Source organism: Amblyomma americanum, chromosome 11, assembly GCF_052857255.1.
Source record: "Amblyomma americanum isolate KBUSLIRL-KWMA chromosome 11, ASM5285725v1, whole genome shotgun sequence".
NCBI lineage: Eukaryota > Metazoa > Arthropoda > Arachnida > Ixodida > Ixodidae > Amblyomma > Amblyomma americanum.
This window is the reverse complement of record NC_135507.1, coordinates 109,306,300-109,324,020: the sequence shown is the minus strand read 5'-3', so window position 1 is coordinate 109,324,020 and position 17,721 is coordinate 109,306,300. Positions and strand designations below refer to the sequence as shown.

General features: G+C 49.0%; 1 protein-coding gene across 1 annotated transcript; it reads left to right on the top strand.

Moving 5' to 3' along the window:
- Nucleotides 1-4,843: 4,843 nt before the first annotated feature.
- On the top strand, nt 4,844-5,755 carry LOC144109847 (uncharacterized). The gene has a single exon (XM_077642627.1). The coding sequence runs from the start codon at nt 4,844-4,846 to the stop codon at nt 5,753-5,755; it is 912 nt and encodes a 303-aa protein (XP_077498753.1).
- The last annotated feature ends 11,966 nt before the right edge of the window (nt 5,756-17,721 follow it).

Here is a 17,721-nt window from a genome sequence, read left to right as displayed (position 1 = left end):
AGGATCCCCTCTTCCCCGGACACGGCGATGCCACGCACGGCGAAGCGCGGGTGCTCTGGTCCGTGGTGATGCACGGTTCACCATCACCCTGCGGGGATGTCCCTGCGGATGCTCGGGAACCCGCGGTGTCGCCACTCACCAACGCCTGCAAGCTGCAGACGCCCCCCTGCGGGGAAGCACACGGGTAGTGTGCAGCCTTTGGCGCACCTCTGTGAAAGCAGCCTGTTGCTCGGCAGCCTAGACGAACGGTGCATCGTCACGTGTTAAACGGGTGAGGGGTTCAGCGATCTTAGAGAAGTCGGCGATAAAACGACGGTAGTAGGCGCACAAACCCAAGAAGCGCTTGAGCGTTTTCTTTGTAGTAGGAGGGGGAAACTTGGCTTCGGCGGCAGTTTTCTCGGGATCGGGCCGTAGGCCATCGGCGCTCACAACATGGCCGAGATACTTGAGCTCTTTGTAGCTAAAGTGGCATTTCTCGGGTTTAAGTGTCAAGTTGGCCAACCACAGGGCATCCAACAGGGTCCGCAGGCGTTCAAGGTGTTGGTCGAAGGTTTCTGAGAACACCACCACGTCATCTAGGTAAACTAAACTGGTTTGACACTTGAGGCCAGCCAGAACAGTATCCATGATGCGCTGAACCGTCGCTGGCGCAGAGCAAAGGCCGAGGGGCAACACCTTAAATTCATATAAGCCGTCGGGTGTGATGAAGGCCGTTTTTTCGCGGTCACGTTCATCAACCTCAATCTGCCAATATCCGGTCTTTAGGTCGATCGACGAAAAATATTTGGCGCGGCAAAGTCTGTCGAGCGAGTCGTCGATGCGGGGCAGCGGGTAGACGTCCTTTTTCGTTATGGCGTTCAGCTTACGGTAATCCACGCAAAAGCGTCCTGTCCCATCCTTCTTAACAGCACGACGGGCGACGACCACGGGCTCTTAGAGGGCTGAATAATGCCGTCTGTAAGCATCTCCTTCACCTGCGTTTGGATAGCGTCGCGTTCCTTCGGGGAAATGCGGTACGGCTGCTGTCGTATGGGGAGAGCGTCATCGGAAGTGATGATCCGATGCTTCGTGATCGACGTTTGCCGCACTTTCGAGGAGGATGCGAAGCAGGTTTTGTACTAGAGCAGTAGGGCGCGGAGGTCACGCTGTTGAGTCGCTGAGAGCCCGGAGCTAATATCGATGCAATCCAGGGACGTGTCCGGACCATCCATGGCCTCGGACGCAAAGCACTCAGTAACATCGGCCAATTGGTCGGCCCACGCGACGGCAATAGCTCGGAAAAGGTGAAGAGGTTCGCTCGTAAAATTAGCAATCAGGAGTTCCGACCGACCGTCACGGAGGTGGACGACACTTCGGGCCGCGCAAATGCCATGTGTCAGCAGCAAGGAAAGGTTGCCCTTGGCGACTGCAGGTCCATCACGTAGCCCATCATCGCATTCGACGCTTGCAAAAACACTGGAACGCGGCGGGATCAAGACACTTTCAGTGAAAATACGAAGTGCGGAGCTGCGTTGCCGAACGTCGGAGGTGTCGTCAGCTTCCGCTGTCGAAACCGTAACGGTTCTGTGCCGCAGGTCAATAACAGCACCATTCTCACGGAGAAAATCACGCCTAAAATCAGGTCACGAGAACAGTCACGGAGCACCAGGCAGCTAACTATGAACGTTGAGTCGCTGATCTGGACCCTAGCCGTGCACTGTCCAAGCGGAGTAATGATATGGCCCCCCACCGTCCGGATCTGCACGCCAGAGCAAGGGGTTGTAACTTTCTTTAGAAGCGCTGCCAATTTGCCACTGATAATTGAAAACTCCGCTCCTGTGTCCACCAACGCGCTAATGCTGTGACCATCGAGAAGCACGGGTATGTCGAGGGAGAAGCGGTCCTTTAGTTCAGCTGCTGTCGTCGACGTCGTCAAAGCTCTATCATCGGATGTCTGCGTCGTCTGCATCGTCAGGGGGTCTTTAAAGCGTCGATATCCAGCAACCATGCCCCCGGAGGTCGCTGTCCTCAGTTTTCCCTGCGAGGGCTGGGCGAGCGGTCCGCCGTCGCTCGCGAGTTCTGCACATTCGGTGAAAACGATGGACGGCGAGGTGACGGTGATCGGGACTGACGGCGCTCCATGGACCACTGAGGTTGATTGGTCAGGTACTCTTCAATCTCACGGGGCCGTTGGCCAAACCGGGGCCTTGGCGCATCGGAGGGAAAACCCTGCAGGCCAAGCTCTCGATTGGGCACCGGCGGAACAGGTGACCGGGCTCCCCACAATGGAAGCACAAACGCCGGCGGTCAGGGCCACGCCAGACGTCCGCTCTGCGTAGGGATTCCCGATCACTCGGGATGCGGTGCTGACCTGGCTGCACGGAGGGTAGCAAGAAGTCGCGATGGTTGGGAAAAACTGCCCCTGGATTCGGGGCAGGGCGTCGCAGCGCGTCAGCGTATGTCGGGCGGCAGTAGTCTATCTGGGTAGGCTGTGGTTCGGCGTGTAGTAACGGAGGCCTGATAGCTTGCTGCACCTGGCGAAAATAACGAAGCGCCGACCAAAAGGTGTTGTCAAGATGGAAGGACGTTTCGACTTCCACACGGAAGTCTTGTTCACTGATGGAAAAATTTCGCACACAAAGCTTAAGTACGTTGTGCTAATCGTCGCAGGCATTTAGCGTACGAGGGCGGTAGATTGCCGATTTTACGGTTGAGCGTCTGATCTGTTGTCCGGATAAACAAAGACTCCAGATATTGGCGTGACATCCAGTTTTTCTCACGGCCGATAATTGCCGCTTCTTCCCAAGCGATATCATGCTTCGTGTTTTCAACGTGTTCAGCCAGTGCGTTGGAAGAAGCCTTCTTTTTCTTGACATAATTCTTGTGCTCATTCAGCCGTCTTTCAAAGTTTCCGCTTTCACCTATGTAGGAGTGATCGCAGTCTGAGCAGGGGATTTTATAAATTACTCCGGAAAACTTTTCCTTTTTTAGCTTGTCCTTTACGGACACCAACTCGTGACGAAGCTTGCACGCAGGCACGTGAGCTATCTGCACATCGTAGGTGCGAAAAACGCGGGCCAATGACTCGCTCACGCCTGGCACATAGGGTATTGCAGCTCGGGCACGGCAAGGTAGGCGAACGGGCTGAGCTGGTCTCGTTGTCTGCTGTATTACAGCGTTCACGAAGTGCTGTGGGTAGCCACAATTGTTGAGCTCGCGTCGCACTTGGCGTATATCAGAGCCTTTTTCTTCGGGTTTCGAGCATATTCTTTCCGCACGACGGACGAGGGTAGAAACGACGGAGCGCTTATGGCACGTAGGATGGACTGAATTAAAGTGAAGGTATTGGCCTGTGTGCGTGTCCTTTCTGTACACCTTGAATGATAGGCGGTCATCACGTCGCTCCACCATGATGTCTAGAAAAGGAAGACGGCCAGAAATCTCCTCCTCGACGGTAAACTGGATGGAATCTTCCATGCTGTTCAAATGGTTCGTGAAAGCAGCCAAGGCATTCTTTTTGATTATGCAAAAGCAGTCATCAATGTATCGCAGGAAGACCTTCGGGCGCGGCTCGAACGAAGCCAAAGCGCGGCTTTCCAGTGCTTCCATTGTGAGGTTTGCGGTTGGGACCGAGATAGATGCTCCCATGGCAGTGCCATGAACCTGCTTGTAGACAGTGCCCCGAAAGATGAAGTACGTGTTCTTCAAGCAAAACTGCAGAAGCTTCAACAGGTCCGATGGATCGATGGGTGTCCTAGCACTCAGTCCGTCGTCGTCCCGAAGCGCTGAACGGCATACCTCCACCGCCAGATCCACGGGGACGCTGGTAAACAGTGATCTGACGTCAAATGACACCATTATCTCGTCGCTGTCAATCCTGATTTCGCGTATTTTTTCAGTAAAATCAAAGGAGTTGCGTACGAAAGTCGGTCTCTTGCCAACGAGTGGCGAAAAAACTTTGTGCAAGTAGCCTGAAAACCGGTACAAGGGAGAGCGGGTAAAATCCACTATTGGTCGCATTGGAACGCCTGGCTTGTGGATCTTCGGGAGGCCATATAAAGCAGGGGCAGATCCATTGTGGCAGAGTATTCACCCGACCAGACGAGATTTCGTCGAACCTTAGATTTCATCTTGCTGCACCTCTTCGCGGATAACGCTCATAAAGGAGCTGGCCGATGGCTGCGACGTACCACAAATCTTCTCTAGCTCCTCACGGACAACAGCGCTGATCATTTCGCGGAGAAAGTCGGTATTGCTGTTTAAAACCGGGAGGACCTCCGTAACAGAAGCACCAAGGACTGGCCGGTCGTACGCGGTGGAACGCTGCCGGAGGACCTGCTCCATCGAGACTGCCTCCGCTAGAAACTCGGCAACAGTGCTTGGGGGGGGGGAGGTGGCTAAGCACGAGGCCGGCGAAAAGCTGTTATTTAACACCGCGCATAAGGTGGCGCAGCTTTTGGCTTCCGACATAGCTGGGTCAGCCCGTCGGAAGAGCCGCGTCATGTCTTCGACGTACATGGTAACAGTTTTGTTGTGCATTTGCATACGGGACTGCAAGGCTCGTTCAGCTCGCTCCCGACGATCAGCGCTGACATACGCGGCGAGCAGCTGACGTCAGAACTCAAGCCATGATGAAAGCGTGTCCTCACGGTTTTCGTACCACGTACCAGCACCGTCCTCCAAGCTGAAGAAAACGTTCCTCAGCTTGGCGGCGTCATCCCATTGGTTAAATGCGGCGACACGTTCAAACTGGAGGAGCCAATCTTCCACGTCCTCCAGTTGAGTCCCGTGAAAGGACTTTGGTAGCCGTGGGTTCTGGAGGGTGTAGTACGCTGCTGCTGCCAAGGTGTGACGTTTTGTGACAATGCCCCCACATTTGCAGTGCTCTGTGTGTTCTGTAGATTGCACCTCGTCAGATGGCACTATTGACTGCAGTGAGTGTGGTCACATATACCACACTGAGAAATGCGCCGGAATTACTGATGCTACGCTCAAAACAAAGGGAGATGAATACCGTAAAGCCTGGCGCTGCATCTTTTGTAGGCGCTCGAAAGCACGCACGCCGGCTACGCAGGATGCAAAACTCGCCAGTAATAATTGCACGGAACTGAGGATCTGGATGATGGCAATTAGTGATAAGCTTGACCAGCTGCTGCCTCTTAAAGAAACGATTGACGGTATCGAAGACTCATTGCAGCTGTTAAGCGACCAGTACGATGATTTGCTTTCACGCACAGAGCGGAACGAGCGCGAGGTGAAAGAACTAAGGAAGAGGGTGGAAAAGGTCGAAACACAGAATGATGATGTCGCTCAACTGAAAGATAACATTGATGACCTTGAATGGAGGAGCCGCCGCCTCAACCTAGAATTTCATGGCATCCAAGAAACTGATAAAGAAAACCTGTTGGATAAGATAAATGCACTGACTGCCCAAATTAAACTTCCTGCACTCTCAGAGAATGATGTAGTGGCAGTTCACCGTCTGCCAGCAAAAAAAGATAAGATCCCAGGCATAATTTGTCGTTTCGCAAGGCAAGCTGACAGGGACGCGTGGTGGCAAAAAAGAAAGAAACTGCAAGAAGCAGACGGAAATATCTTCGTGCTAGAAAACCTAACGAGAAGAACCTGTGCACTGTTGTTCGAGGCTAAGAACTGGGCAAAAGTTAAGAAATACAAATACGTGTGGCATAGCAATGGCCGAGTTCTGGTACGAAAGGCTGATGGACTGAATGCCGAATTGGTAGCGAACGTTGGCGACCTGGAGAAGCTTGCCTAAAGGCGGATGACCCATGAATATGGCGTCCTACGTTTTGCCGCACGACTTCCAGAAACACACAGGGAAACCGTTTTTGCAGTCTTTTAAATGCTTTCATCTGAACATAAGATCAATCAAATATAAAAAATTAGGTCTGGATTTACTTCTTGATGAGCTAAATGAGTCACTAGATTGTGTATTGCTAACTGAGACATGGTCAACGGACAGCACCGACGTTTATAAACTTGCTGGGTATAAATCTTGTTACTTAAATCGCTCCTCTGGAAGGGGTGGCGGAATTTGCATTTTGATAAACAAAATGTACGAATATGAACTGCTTGAAAATTTTTCCATCGTTACAGATGATTATGAAATTGTATCTGTTCTTGTTCACAACAATTTGTTGGTAGTTTGTTACCGTCCTCCACATGGAAAGATGGCGCCTTTCTTTGACTACTTAGAAACGCTGTTCTCCTTTGTTGATATTAATCGTTATAGTATTATATTTCAATCAATCATTTTATTCAGACATGAACTTGTATGCACAGTACATGCCCACGAGATGAGACAAAAGGAAGAAGCTGCTGACATTCTTCCCGACGAGGCCTCACCCCGGGTCACACATCAAAGGCAGAAGGGTGGTTACATTCATTAAAACTCAACAAGCTCTTTAGTTCAATTTTCACAGTAGTTGAAAGTTAATGAAGGAACATAGGATAACAAAGAGAAAAGAAAAAGACCAGTAACGCTACAGTTCGCAACACAATAGAAAATATGACAGGAGTGAGGCTATCACTGTAAACACTGCATAGCACAAGTATTTGATGGGTCAGTCGTACGCATAAAAAGCATCTTCATTTTCTTTTTGAAATGACAAGTGGTTTTATAAGTTACAGCTTCGTCAATTATGGTAGGATACACATTGCAAACTGCAGAAATTTGGTTATCAATGTGTTCGGTGCCGTAGTTTGTCCGGGCACGACTGGAAATAAAACAAGTGACTCGCAGACTATAGCGTATGTTTCTGTTCACGTACTTGTTTCTGAAAGATGTGATGTCCTGCTTTATTTTATGATAAATATGAACAGCAACTGAAAGCTTATAGCACAGTGGGAATGGTAGAACATTGAATGACTGTAATAAGCAGTCACCTGAGGAAGGATTAGGAGAACATGCGCGCAGAGCTCTTTTTTGTAATGATAATAATCTGGCTGTGTCAGTTTTGTTGCAAGTGCCCCAAATTAAATTGCAATACACCAGTTGTGAATAGATGAGGGCAAAATACAACTGCCTTTTAGCCTGTATGGGCAACAAGTACCTGATGCGATTTATCACACCAATAGATCGAGCTACACGCAAACGGACGTGATTTACATGGTCACCCCAGCCTAGGTCACTACGAAAGAATACGCCCAAGAATTTACAAGAATTTACGGATTCAATCAATGTATTGTTGAACTGGAGTTGGATGGGATAGTCTATAGGCTTATTTTTGGGACGGAAAATGATAAACTTTGTTTTCTTAACATTCAATTCCAATCTGTTCACTGCAAGCCACAACATAAGTTCATGTAGCCAGGAATTTGAACGACGCTCGAGTTCACGAAGATTTGAACCGGAAAAGAAAACGTTAGAGTCATCTGCGTACAGAGCAATGCTAGAATAAGATAAAATGTTTACAATATCATTGATGTATAGTGTAAAAAGAAGGGGCCCCAGTATGGATCCTTGAGGAACGCCAAATTTGATTAATTCTGCGTCGGATATGGCATCATTTAGTCGCGTGAACTGAGTGCGATTTGACAAATAGCTTTGTAGTAACCTGTGAGGTGTTCCGTGGATACCATACGTGTATAACTTATGAAGTAGTATGTCGTGCTTAATGGAATCGAAGGCTTTGGAGAAGTCAAGGAAGACACCGACAGTGTAGAGCTTATGTTCGATATTATGGATCAGACTGTTTTTTATCTCGAGCAGAGCTGCCTGCGTGGATTTTCCGGGCTGAAATCCGTATTGCTCCTTGCAGATGATATTGTTGGAATGCAGGAATTTGTATACCCTCGTGAAGATCACTCGCTCAGCAACTTTGGAGAACAAAGGCAGTATAGATATCGGACGGTAGTTATTGGGATCATTTTTGTTGCCTCCTTTGAAAATTACTGTAACACGGGCAGACTTCATTTTATCCGGGAACTCTCCTGTAAGAAGCATTTGATTACAAATATGCGCAAGAGGAAGGGCAATAATCTTAGCAGCAGCTTTTATTGCGAGTGCAGTAATGCCGTCTGGGCCAGGAGAGCATGTATTACGAAATGAGTTTATAATGGAAAGAATTTCATATTCAGAAGTGGGGGATAAAAATATTGAATGTTCACAAGCTGGGACCAAAAAGGAATCGACTGATTTTACAGCTAAGGGAAGATTATACGAAGTACAATTTCCTACATTTAAAAAATGGGCATTCAGCTTATTGGCGAGAGAGACACCGCTATACAATACTCCATTGATTTGCATTTCCGAAGGAAGAGCGTGCTGCTTCTTTCCAATGAGTTTATTAATGCTTTGCCACAGTGATCTAGTGTTTTGCATTGATGAAAACTTTAGGCGATAAAAAAGCGACTTTGCCTTTTTTAAGTCAAGGTTTAGTTTATTTCGAAACTTTTTAAATTCCTTAAAATCGTCTTGATTGCGAGTGTCAAGAAATCGTGCAAATAAGGCATTTTTTTGTTTAATACGCTTCAGAAGGTCACCAGAGATCCGCTCTTTTCTTGCTTTCCTACATTTCCTGACTTCTACAACTGGAAAGGCTTTGTCGAACGCATCCAGTGTATTCTCAAGGAAGATGGTGGCGGTGATATTTTTTTATTTATTCATACTGTTAACCCTCTGCATGAGGGTCATTACAGGGAGGGAAACATATATAGACACAAGTGCAATTCTCTTCGCTAAAAAAAAAAAGAAACACTCAAATGCACAGAATTACAGATTTGCACAGCAATCTTCCAGGAACGCGTTCACACCTATCACAAATTTTTCTACATCTGTTTGGTCCACAACGTCACTTGGTAGTTGATTCCAAATTTCTACAGCATCGGGAAAAAAGGAGTAGCGATAGACATCAGTACGTGTAATAATAGGTTGTAATACCTTACTGTGATTTTTCCGAGGGCAACGCTTCAGGGGAGGTGTAACATAGTGATGTTTATTAACTTTGACTTTATCATTCATTATCAGAAAAAAAAGTTTCAATTTAACATAAATTTAACATATTTAAAAAATTTAACATAAAGTTTCAATATTAACATAAATATGACGAATGCTTCTTCGCAAACTAACTTTTCTGTTTTGTTGAACACGCATGGTATTAGGAACACTATTGATATGCCGACGAGAGTGACAGAAAGTTCATCCTCATTAATTGATGTGTTCCTTACTAATATTGACGCATGAAGAATCAAAGCGGGTGTACTTACGTCAGATCTCAGTGATCACTTGCCTATATTTTTGTGCGCCTAAAGTCAGTTCAGCAAAAATAAAGCACGACATGCATATTTCGTTCAACATATGACACACTGCAACCTTTCCAAGTTTTATAGCAAAGTTTCACGCACTTCGTGGGATCAAGTTTTTGGTAGCGAAGATGCGAACGTTGCTTATGACACATTAATGAAAATACTGAAACCAATCTATGAGGAGAGTTTTCCTTTAGTAGCAAGGAAGAACAGTAGAAAAATCCGAAAACCATGGGTTAACGAATAACTTTCCGAGAGGATTAGAAAAAAGAATAACTTGTACCACCAATTTGTCAAAAGCTAAGACAGAAAAATACTACTAGAATTTAAAGCCTTCCGTAATCATCTAGATAAAGATATAAAAAAAGCCAGACGTGAATATTTAGATAATGTAAATATGCCTGCAGCAGGACAAATAGATGCAGTTTGGCGTAGACTGAACTCGATGCTAAATTACAAGATAGGAACTGAAAAAGTGTGTAAGATAAAAAGACATGATGCTGAGTTAACAGGAGAAACCCTCGCGAACGCATTCAACCAACATTTTGTTCAGGGTAACACCGCCATTTGCTCCAATGACCAAGCAAACTTTCCGCGTAATGATAACTCGGTGTTTCTGACTCCAGTAAGTGAAACAGAAATTGCAAGCATAATTCTGAATTTAAGAAATAGCAGTGCCAAAGACGTAGATGGAATTCAGGTGAAACCAATCAAACACGTTGCACATTTTCTTGCTCCATGCCTAATGCATGTACTTAATTTATACTTTCAGCAGGCCATATTTCCGCCCAAAATGCAGGTCGCTCGAGTAAGCGTGCTATATAAGAAAGGTGACAAAAATGATATGGGAAATTATCGGCCCATATCAATTCTCCCGGCCTTTTCCAAAGTCTTTGAAAAAGCTATTTTAAACTGATTGACAGCATTTCAAGAAAAACACAAATTGCTAGCTAGTAGCCAGTTCGGTTTCCGCAAAGGATTTAGCACTGAACTTGCCCTCTTGACGCAGAAAGAACACATTTTAAGCGGTTTGGAGAAAGGTAAGCTAGTCTTGGGCCTTTACATTGACTTCTCGAAAGCATTCGACACTATCAGCCACGCAATACTTATTAGGAAGTTAGAACATTATGGCATTCGCGGAAAGGCCGGTGTTCTTATGGAATCCTACCTTAAACATCGTACCCAAATTGTAGCCATTGGTGATTCTTTATCAGATGCACTTCATGTTTCCCAGGGTGTGCCGCAAGGCAGCATCCTGGGCCCCTTTTTGTTCAATTTGTACGTGAACGATGTGTACGGTATCGCTCCATCCGCTACTTTTGTGAATTATGCGGATGATACAAGCGTGTTTTTCACAGGAGAATCAAGTGATCAGCTAATAGCTGCAGCAAATGTAGCGCTTGCTAAGCTTGATGAATGGACCCAAAAAATAGCTTGAAGATTAATGCTGATAAAACTAAAGCAGTTTTGTATCATACTAGGAACAAAAACACAGACACACAAAACACAATTACACTACGGTCAACTCCTGTAGAGATTGTGCCTAGTTTTGAAACTCTGGGTGTCATTTTTCAAAACACAATGTCATGGGATGCCAACATTTATTTATTTTTTTATTTATTCAAGTTACCCCTAAAGGCCCTCCAGAAGAGGGTATTACAAAAAAACTATCACAAATAGTAGGCATTGTTTCGCGAAATCGCCATGTATTCCCTCGCCACATTCTGATGCTGATTTATAATGGTCTTTTCTCCCCTAGACTTAATTATTGTCACTTGGTGTGGGCATCGACTACTAAATCTAATATATACAGAGTGCTCATTCTCCAAAAAAAGTTTTTGAGAGCTGTCGAAAACGTACCAATGCACTTCCACACACATGAATTATTTAAAAAATACAATGTAATTCCAGTAACAAAATCCTATGACTACAGGCTTTGCAAGTTGTTCAAACAAGAAACTAAATGTAACAATTGTACTACTAAGAACATAGCTCAGCTAGAAAAGAATGTAGATTCATACCAGACGCGTCATTTTGAACCATGGAAGGTTAACACAAGTAGAACTACATGCGGTCTACAAATGCTGCAAAACAAGTTACCCCGATTACTAAACAGTTTGCAAGCTAAAAATATCCAACTCGACAATATAACTTTCAAAGCACTGCGCGATCTTTTCAAAACGAAGTAAAACGAGATGTTGTGTCTATAATATTTCCCCATCAATGTATTGTGACATTCCTTGTGTGCTACGAGGTACATTCCTTGTGTGTGCTACGAGGATCCACGTTCGACGGCGCGGCGTAGACGGAGACCCAGATGACAGGCATCATCAATTACCCAGCCATGCTCGTTGAGAGTGACAACCAGAACGAAGTGGTTTAAGCCCAACCGGACCCAACCGGACCCGCCGCCGCCGCCGCGGGGAAACAGGCTTTATCCTCCCCAATTGGCGTGGCGGTTTCAGGGGCGGCCCTCCCGGGCACATTCCAGGACAAGGGAACTGTCAGCGATCCAGAGCGCGCCGTACCACAGCCGACGCTATGCGCTACCGCGAAGACAACAATCTTTCCCTCGGACTCAACACGTGAGGGGGGGCGAGACCACGATGCGGTGGTATGTTTGTGCGCCCAAGTGAAAGCCCTAGCCCCCCTTCTTCCCCTTACGACGTGGGCTATCGCCGGGAAGGCACCCACAGCTTCCCGCCGTGCCTCGTGAACAAAAGCGCATTCCCAGAAGGGCCGTGACGGACACCTGTCATGGCGGACAGGCAAGACTCGCCAAGAATGTGGGAAGACAGGGGCGACCCTTAGTCTGGTTTCCCGGAGCAACAGACGAACCCATTCATGCTTATTAGCTGTGTCCCGCCGTCGGTAGCGCGGCAGCATCGTGGGCCCTTTCGCCCCCTCCTCTGTTGTTGACGAGCGACGCGGACCGATGGTGGGAGGCGGTATGCATGCCTGAGGCAAGGATTAGCTCCGAAGAGAGAGCCTGTGTATACTCTCACTTGAGAGAGAGTGGTGGCGTTTTTGTTGTTTATTTAGTTTGTATTGTTAACAGACTCTGGGTTCGAGGCTAAGCCCAACCCAAGGGGTTGTCCCCATCTCGCATGTTATTTTTGATTGGAGAATTGATGCTTTGGGCGGGCCACTGGAAATGACCGCCCTTAGTCCTTTGTTAATCAAGTGCTTAAAAGCACATGTAAACGGATGCAGTCGAGCCCAGTCTGAGCTGAGGACGACATCGTTCGCCAAGAGGGCCTTCAGCGCCGAAGCCCGACGGCGTGCAGCTTCTGCCAGCAACCGCTCGAGCCCAACTCCGGAGCCACTCCATCGCCCCCATGAAGTCGTCGGCACGTAAGCTCGGACGCCCCAGCCTCTGATGTATAACCTTAATCATGTGTAATTATTGAATATACCTGTTTGTTTAAACTGAGCCATACGGTGTCTCTTTGCCTCTCCGTCCCGTGTGGACCTGCGCATTATGGGGGTCATCACACTGGTGTCAGAAGTGGGGTCTCAAAAGCAAATGTCCTCTGAATGCTGTGACATTCATGACTTCAAAATTGTAATCAAAAGGGAATCACGGGACTGATTGTGGGACTTTTACCCCCATTTGAGAGGCTTGAGGCACCGGAGGGCTTGAAAAAAAAAATGTCTTTATCTGAGGGAGCTCCCACTCCACAGCCGTCGCTCGGAGCAAGCATGCTGGCATTAGGAAGCGTCATTCCGACGTTTACGGGAGATAAGACAGGGGTTCCAATCTGTGATTTCTTTTCCATGCTAGAAGAGATTGGGAAAATGGGGGGATGGTCCGATGCTCAAATGCTGGGAATGGCGAGGTGTAAGATGGCAGGAGCTGCTCATGATTTTGCATGGCGAGACGAAAAAGTAAAATCCACAAAATCATTTGCGGAATTTAAGAAGCTCGCGTTTGAACATTTCGACACTGAACCACGTCACGTGCGGGTACAGAGGTTCCGTGACGCCGTACAGATGGTAGGGGAGGACGTGCGAACGTTTGCGTCGCGGCTTCAGCGCTTAGCGCGCGATACGTTAAGCAGGGAGGAGGAAGGAGACCAGCTAAAGAAGAAATACGCGGAGGATATACTTAAAGAGGAAATGACCGCTTTGTTCGTGGCTGGTCTGCAAGACCCCGTGCGCCGGTTCGTGCTCTCGCGCAAGCCGAGCAATTTCGACCAAGCCGTGGAGGCCGCATTGGATGAGGAACGAAATGAGGCGTTAACGACAGCCGCAGCGAGAGTGCGCGTCATAGAGAGAGCGGTGCTCAACCCTGAGGTTGCTCTCTTGACAGAGCGATTAGATCGCTTAGAACAGCTGCTATCTCAGCAGATAGAACGCCAGGTTGAAGCGCGCGCTCAACAGCGCTCATTCGCTGGAAACCGGAGACCGCCACAAAGCTACAGGCGCGGTATGCGAGATTTTGAAGAAATCGTATGCTTCGCTTGCCAGGGTCGCGGACACATCGCCAGGTTCTGCCAAAACGTGCGCTGTGGGGAGCCACAAAGAGAAGCAGGCGAGACACGCCCTAAGCAAGCCTACAGCGGGGCTCCAGATACCGAGACAAAAAACTAGTTAGTCCTCCCCAGCCTGAGGAGCGTGGGGAGGGAGCAGTGGATGATGAGGTGGTGGTAGTTTGTGTGGCCGACGAGGCATGCCCTGTTGTGCGTTGCAAGTTAAATGGTTGTTGCATGGAATTGTTGATAGATACGGGGTCAAAGGTGACATTGCTTAAGGAGAGCAGTTTTAACACGCTTCGAAGGAAGGGGGACCGCGAGGTGTTGGAAGCGTCTGGTGGTATGGCAACCAAATTTGTAGGCATAACGGGGGATCCTCTTGGCATAAGTGGACTCTACCGGTTACACTTCTCTCTCGGCGGAATTGCATTGGAGCACCCCTGCTACGTATGCCCGGACACGGTGTCTCGGCCAAACGGAGTGTCAGGTATATTAGGGCAGGATTTTTTGAGAAAAGGGAAGGTAGTAGTCTCATTCTCTGAGGAAGAGGTTAATGCGGGCGGCTCAAAAGTTCCGTTTTTGAACAGGAGAGGGGCTGAGATTCGCATTACCGATATTGACACCCGTCAAACAGTGGGATCATTGGAGAAGGTATATTCGCGGGTTGCCGTCCGGCTGGTCGAGGAGGCGGTCGTCCTTCCTTGGTCGGAGCACATTTTGTACGCGTTTGTGCCTTCAGATGTAGAGAGCGGCGCCGTGGGAGTGCTTGAGCCGGTCGACTCTCTCAGCAATGGCCTGAAGGCAGCCGCGTGCCTCGTGACAGTTAATGACGCCCACAGAGTACCCCTACGGGTGGTTAACTGTAGCCAGCAGCCACTGAGCCTTCCCAAGAACAAAACATTGGCTTTCTTCACCTCTGCGATAGAGCAACGTGAGCCCACCGATACGGTACTCGCAACTGTAGAGCAAGCTAGTCCTTCGGCTGCTCCAAAGGTGTCGTTCGATCTTTCTCACGTAAAATCCAGGGAGAGGGAGGCTCTGGATGGTTTGCTGAACGACTACTCGGAGGTATTCGCCGCGTCCAACCTGGATTTGGGCTGCTGTGGCGTTATAAAGCACAGGATAGAAACCGGCACTTCATCGCCCGTTTACCAGCTTGCGTACAGGATTCCTTACTCCCAACGTGAGGAGATGGAGCGGCAGGTGCAGGACCTGATTGATCGCGGCATTGTCGAACACTCAAAGTCACCCTGGGGAGCACCAGCACTATTGGTGGAAAAGCCAGATGGCTCGTATCGATTGGTAGTGGACTACCGCAAACTAAATGCCGTAACTCGCATCGATCCATACCCCATCCCCAATATACAGGAGACGCTTTCTCAGCTGGGCTCTGCCAGGTACTTCACGGTAGTGGACATGGCGGCGGGATTCTGGCAGATAGCAATGGATCCGGCAGATGCCGAGAAAACGGCATTCAACACGCCCTCAGGGCACTATGAATGGAAAAGAATGCCGATGGGTCTGGCCAACAGCCCTGCTGTCTGGCAGAGAACCGCTGATGTTATCCTGGCAGGTCTTCTGGGGAGGCTGTGCTTCGTGTATATGGATGACATTATCATATACAGTGACAGTTTTGATAACCATTTGCGCGATATTGAGCAGGTTTTGGTGCGACTAAGAGCAGCGGGTCTCAAGCTGAAGCCCTCTAAGTGCCAATTCCTCAAAAACGAGGTGAAATACCTCGGGCACGTTGTTTCAGCTGACGGCGTGCGACCGGACCCTGAGAAACTAAGGTGTGTCTCGGATTTTCCATCCCCGACTAGCGTCCGCCAGGTCCGGCAGTTTCTCGGCCTGATCGGTTACTACCGAAGGCACATAGAGGAGTTCGCCAAGCTCGCTAAGCCGCTCACCGCCTTAACAGCCAAAAATGTCGCCTTTCGCTGGGACGAAAACGCGGAGAATGCTTTTGGGGCCCTGAAAAGGAAGCTAATGAGTGCACCGCTGTTGCGCCACCCGGATTTTAGTTTGCCCTTCGTTATGGCCACAGATGCGTCAAAGTTCGCAGTTGGTGCCGTGCTATCTCAGGTTATCGAGGGCAAAGAACATCCCGTTGCTTTTGCTAGCCGACAGCTGAGCCCCACAGAGCAAAAGTACGGAGCTACGGAAAGGGAGTGCCTCGCCGTTGTCTGGGCAGTAAAGCACTTCAGATGCTACCTTTACGGCCGCAAATTCAAGCTAGTCACAGACTGCCATCCTCTGAAATGGGTGATGAGTGTCAGGGACCCTAGCTCGCGACTCGCTAGATGGAATCTACACCTGCAGGAATACTGCTTTGAAGTTGAGCACAAGTCAGGAAAGACACATCTGAATGCTGATGCACTCAGCCGCACAGCTGCCGTGGCAGCTATAGATGAGTTTGTCCCCGTAGTCGACCCCGCCGAATTGCGCACAGAGCAGTGCAAAGATCCTGACCTGAAGCGAATAATCGAAAGCTTAGAGGGCGCACCGTCTCACCCCGAACAGCTAGGTTATTTCATTGGCAAAGACGGCACCCTGTGTCGGCGCACGAGGCCAACCAGGAAAGGGAGACCAGAGAAACCCGCTTGGGAGAGAGTCGTCATACCTCGGTCGTGGACAGAAAGGGTTCTTCGCGCGTTTCACGATGCGCCATGCGCCGGTCATTTTGGCGTAGCGAAGACACGCAGGCGTGTGGAGCGTTTGTACTTTTGGAGTGGCATGCGACAGGATGTTAGAGACTACTGTGCGAAGTATCATTCCTGTCTCGAAAGAAAAACACCCAAGGGACGAAGACCAGCTCCAATTCAGCCGTTCCCTGAGGTTTCGGCTCCCTTCGAGCGGACAGGTATGGACATAATGGGCCCCTTGCCCACGACCACTTCCGGAAACAAGTACATTTTAGTATTTGTCGATCACCTTTCAAAATACGCGGAAGCGGTAGCACTCCCAGATCAGAAGGCAGACACGGTTGCAAGAGCATTTGTCGAACAGATCGTGCTCCGACATGGACCCCCGAGGCAACTCTTGACAGATCGGGGAACGAACTTCGTGTCGCAGCTAATGAGGAGAGTTTGCGAGCTGCTTAAGATCGCTAAGAAGCAGACAACACCGTACCATCCGGCTTGCAACGGCGCGGTGGAGCGACTGAACCAAACCGTGGCCGGGTTCCTGTCGCATTTTGTTTCGCGCGACCAGCGGGACTGGGACTTGTGGCTCCCGTATGCAATGTTTGACTACAATTCCGCAGCACACGAGAGCACGGGCGAATCGCCATTCTTTCTTCTCTACGGCCGAGACCCGGACCAGCCTAGTGAAGTGCCAGAGGGCCCCCGTCGTGTCCCATACGCTTCACTGGACGACTATAAGGTTGAGCTAGAATCGCGCTTGCAAGTGGCGAGGGACATCGCAAAGGAGTCCTTAAAGAAAGCGGCGAAGCGCAGGAAGGAGGTGCACGATCGCAGTGCTAGAGACGCGCCGTTTGATGTGGGGGACAGCATGTACATTGAAAACTGCCAAAGGCAGATTGGGCTAGCTCGTAAGTTCCAGACGAAGTGGAGAGGACCGTGCGAGGTTGTCGAGAAGCTTTCTCCGGTAAACTTCAGAGTCCGAGACGTGAACCGGCGTTTAATAAGGATACATGCAAATCGCCTCAAGTCGGCACCGGTTCAGTATTCACGAAATGAGGAAAGGGAAAGCGCGGATTTTGATGGGGACAGAAGTGAAGCGGAGCACGCAGATAGTTCGCAAGAAGCGCCCTCTCCTGCATTTGTTCGGCAGGCGCCCGAGGTGACGGCCGGAATGCCACCGGATTTACTTCATGCATTGCTAGAAGAAGAAGCGCGCGAGGTTGCCGCGCAGATAACGCCAGGAGAGGCTCCTGCCACGAGCCCTCGCGAGTCCCAAAGCAGACAAAGGGGCACAGACTTACTTAGTATGACTCATGAAGGCCGATATCCGCTGCGAAATCGGAAAGCTAAGTCGG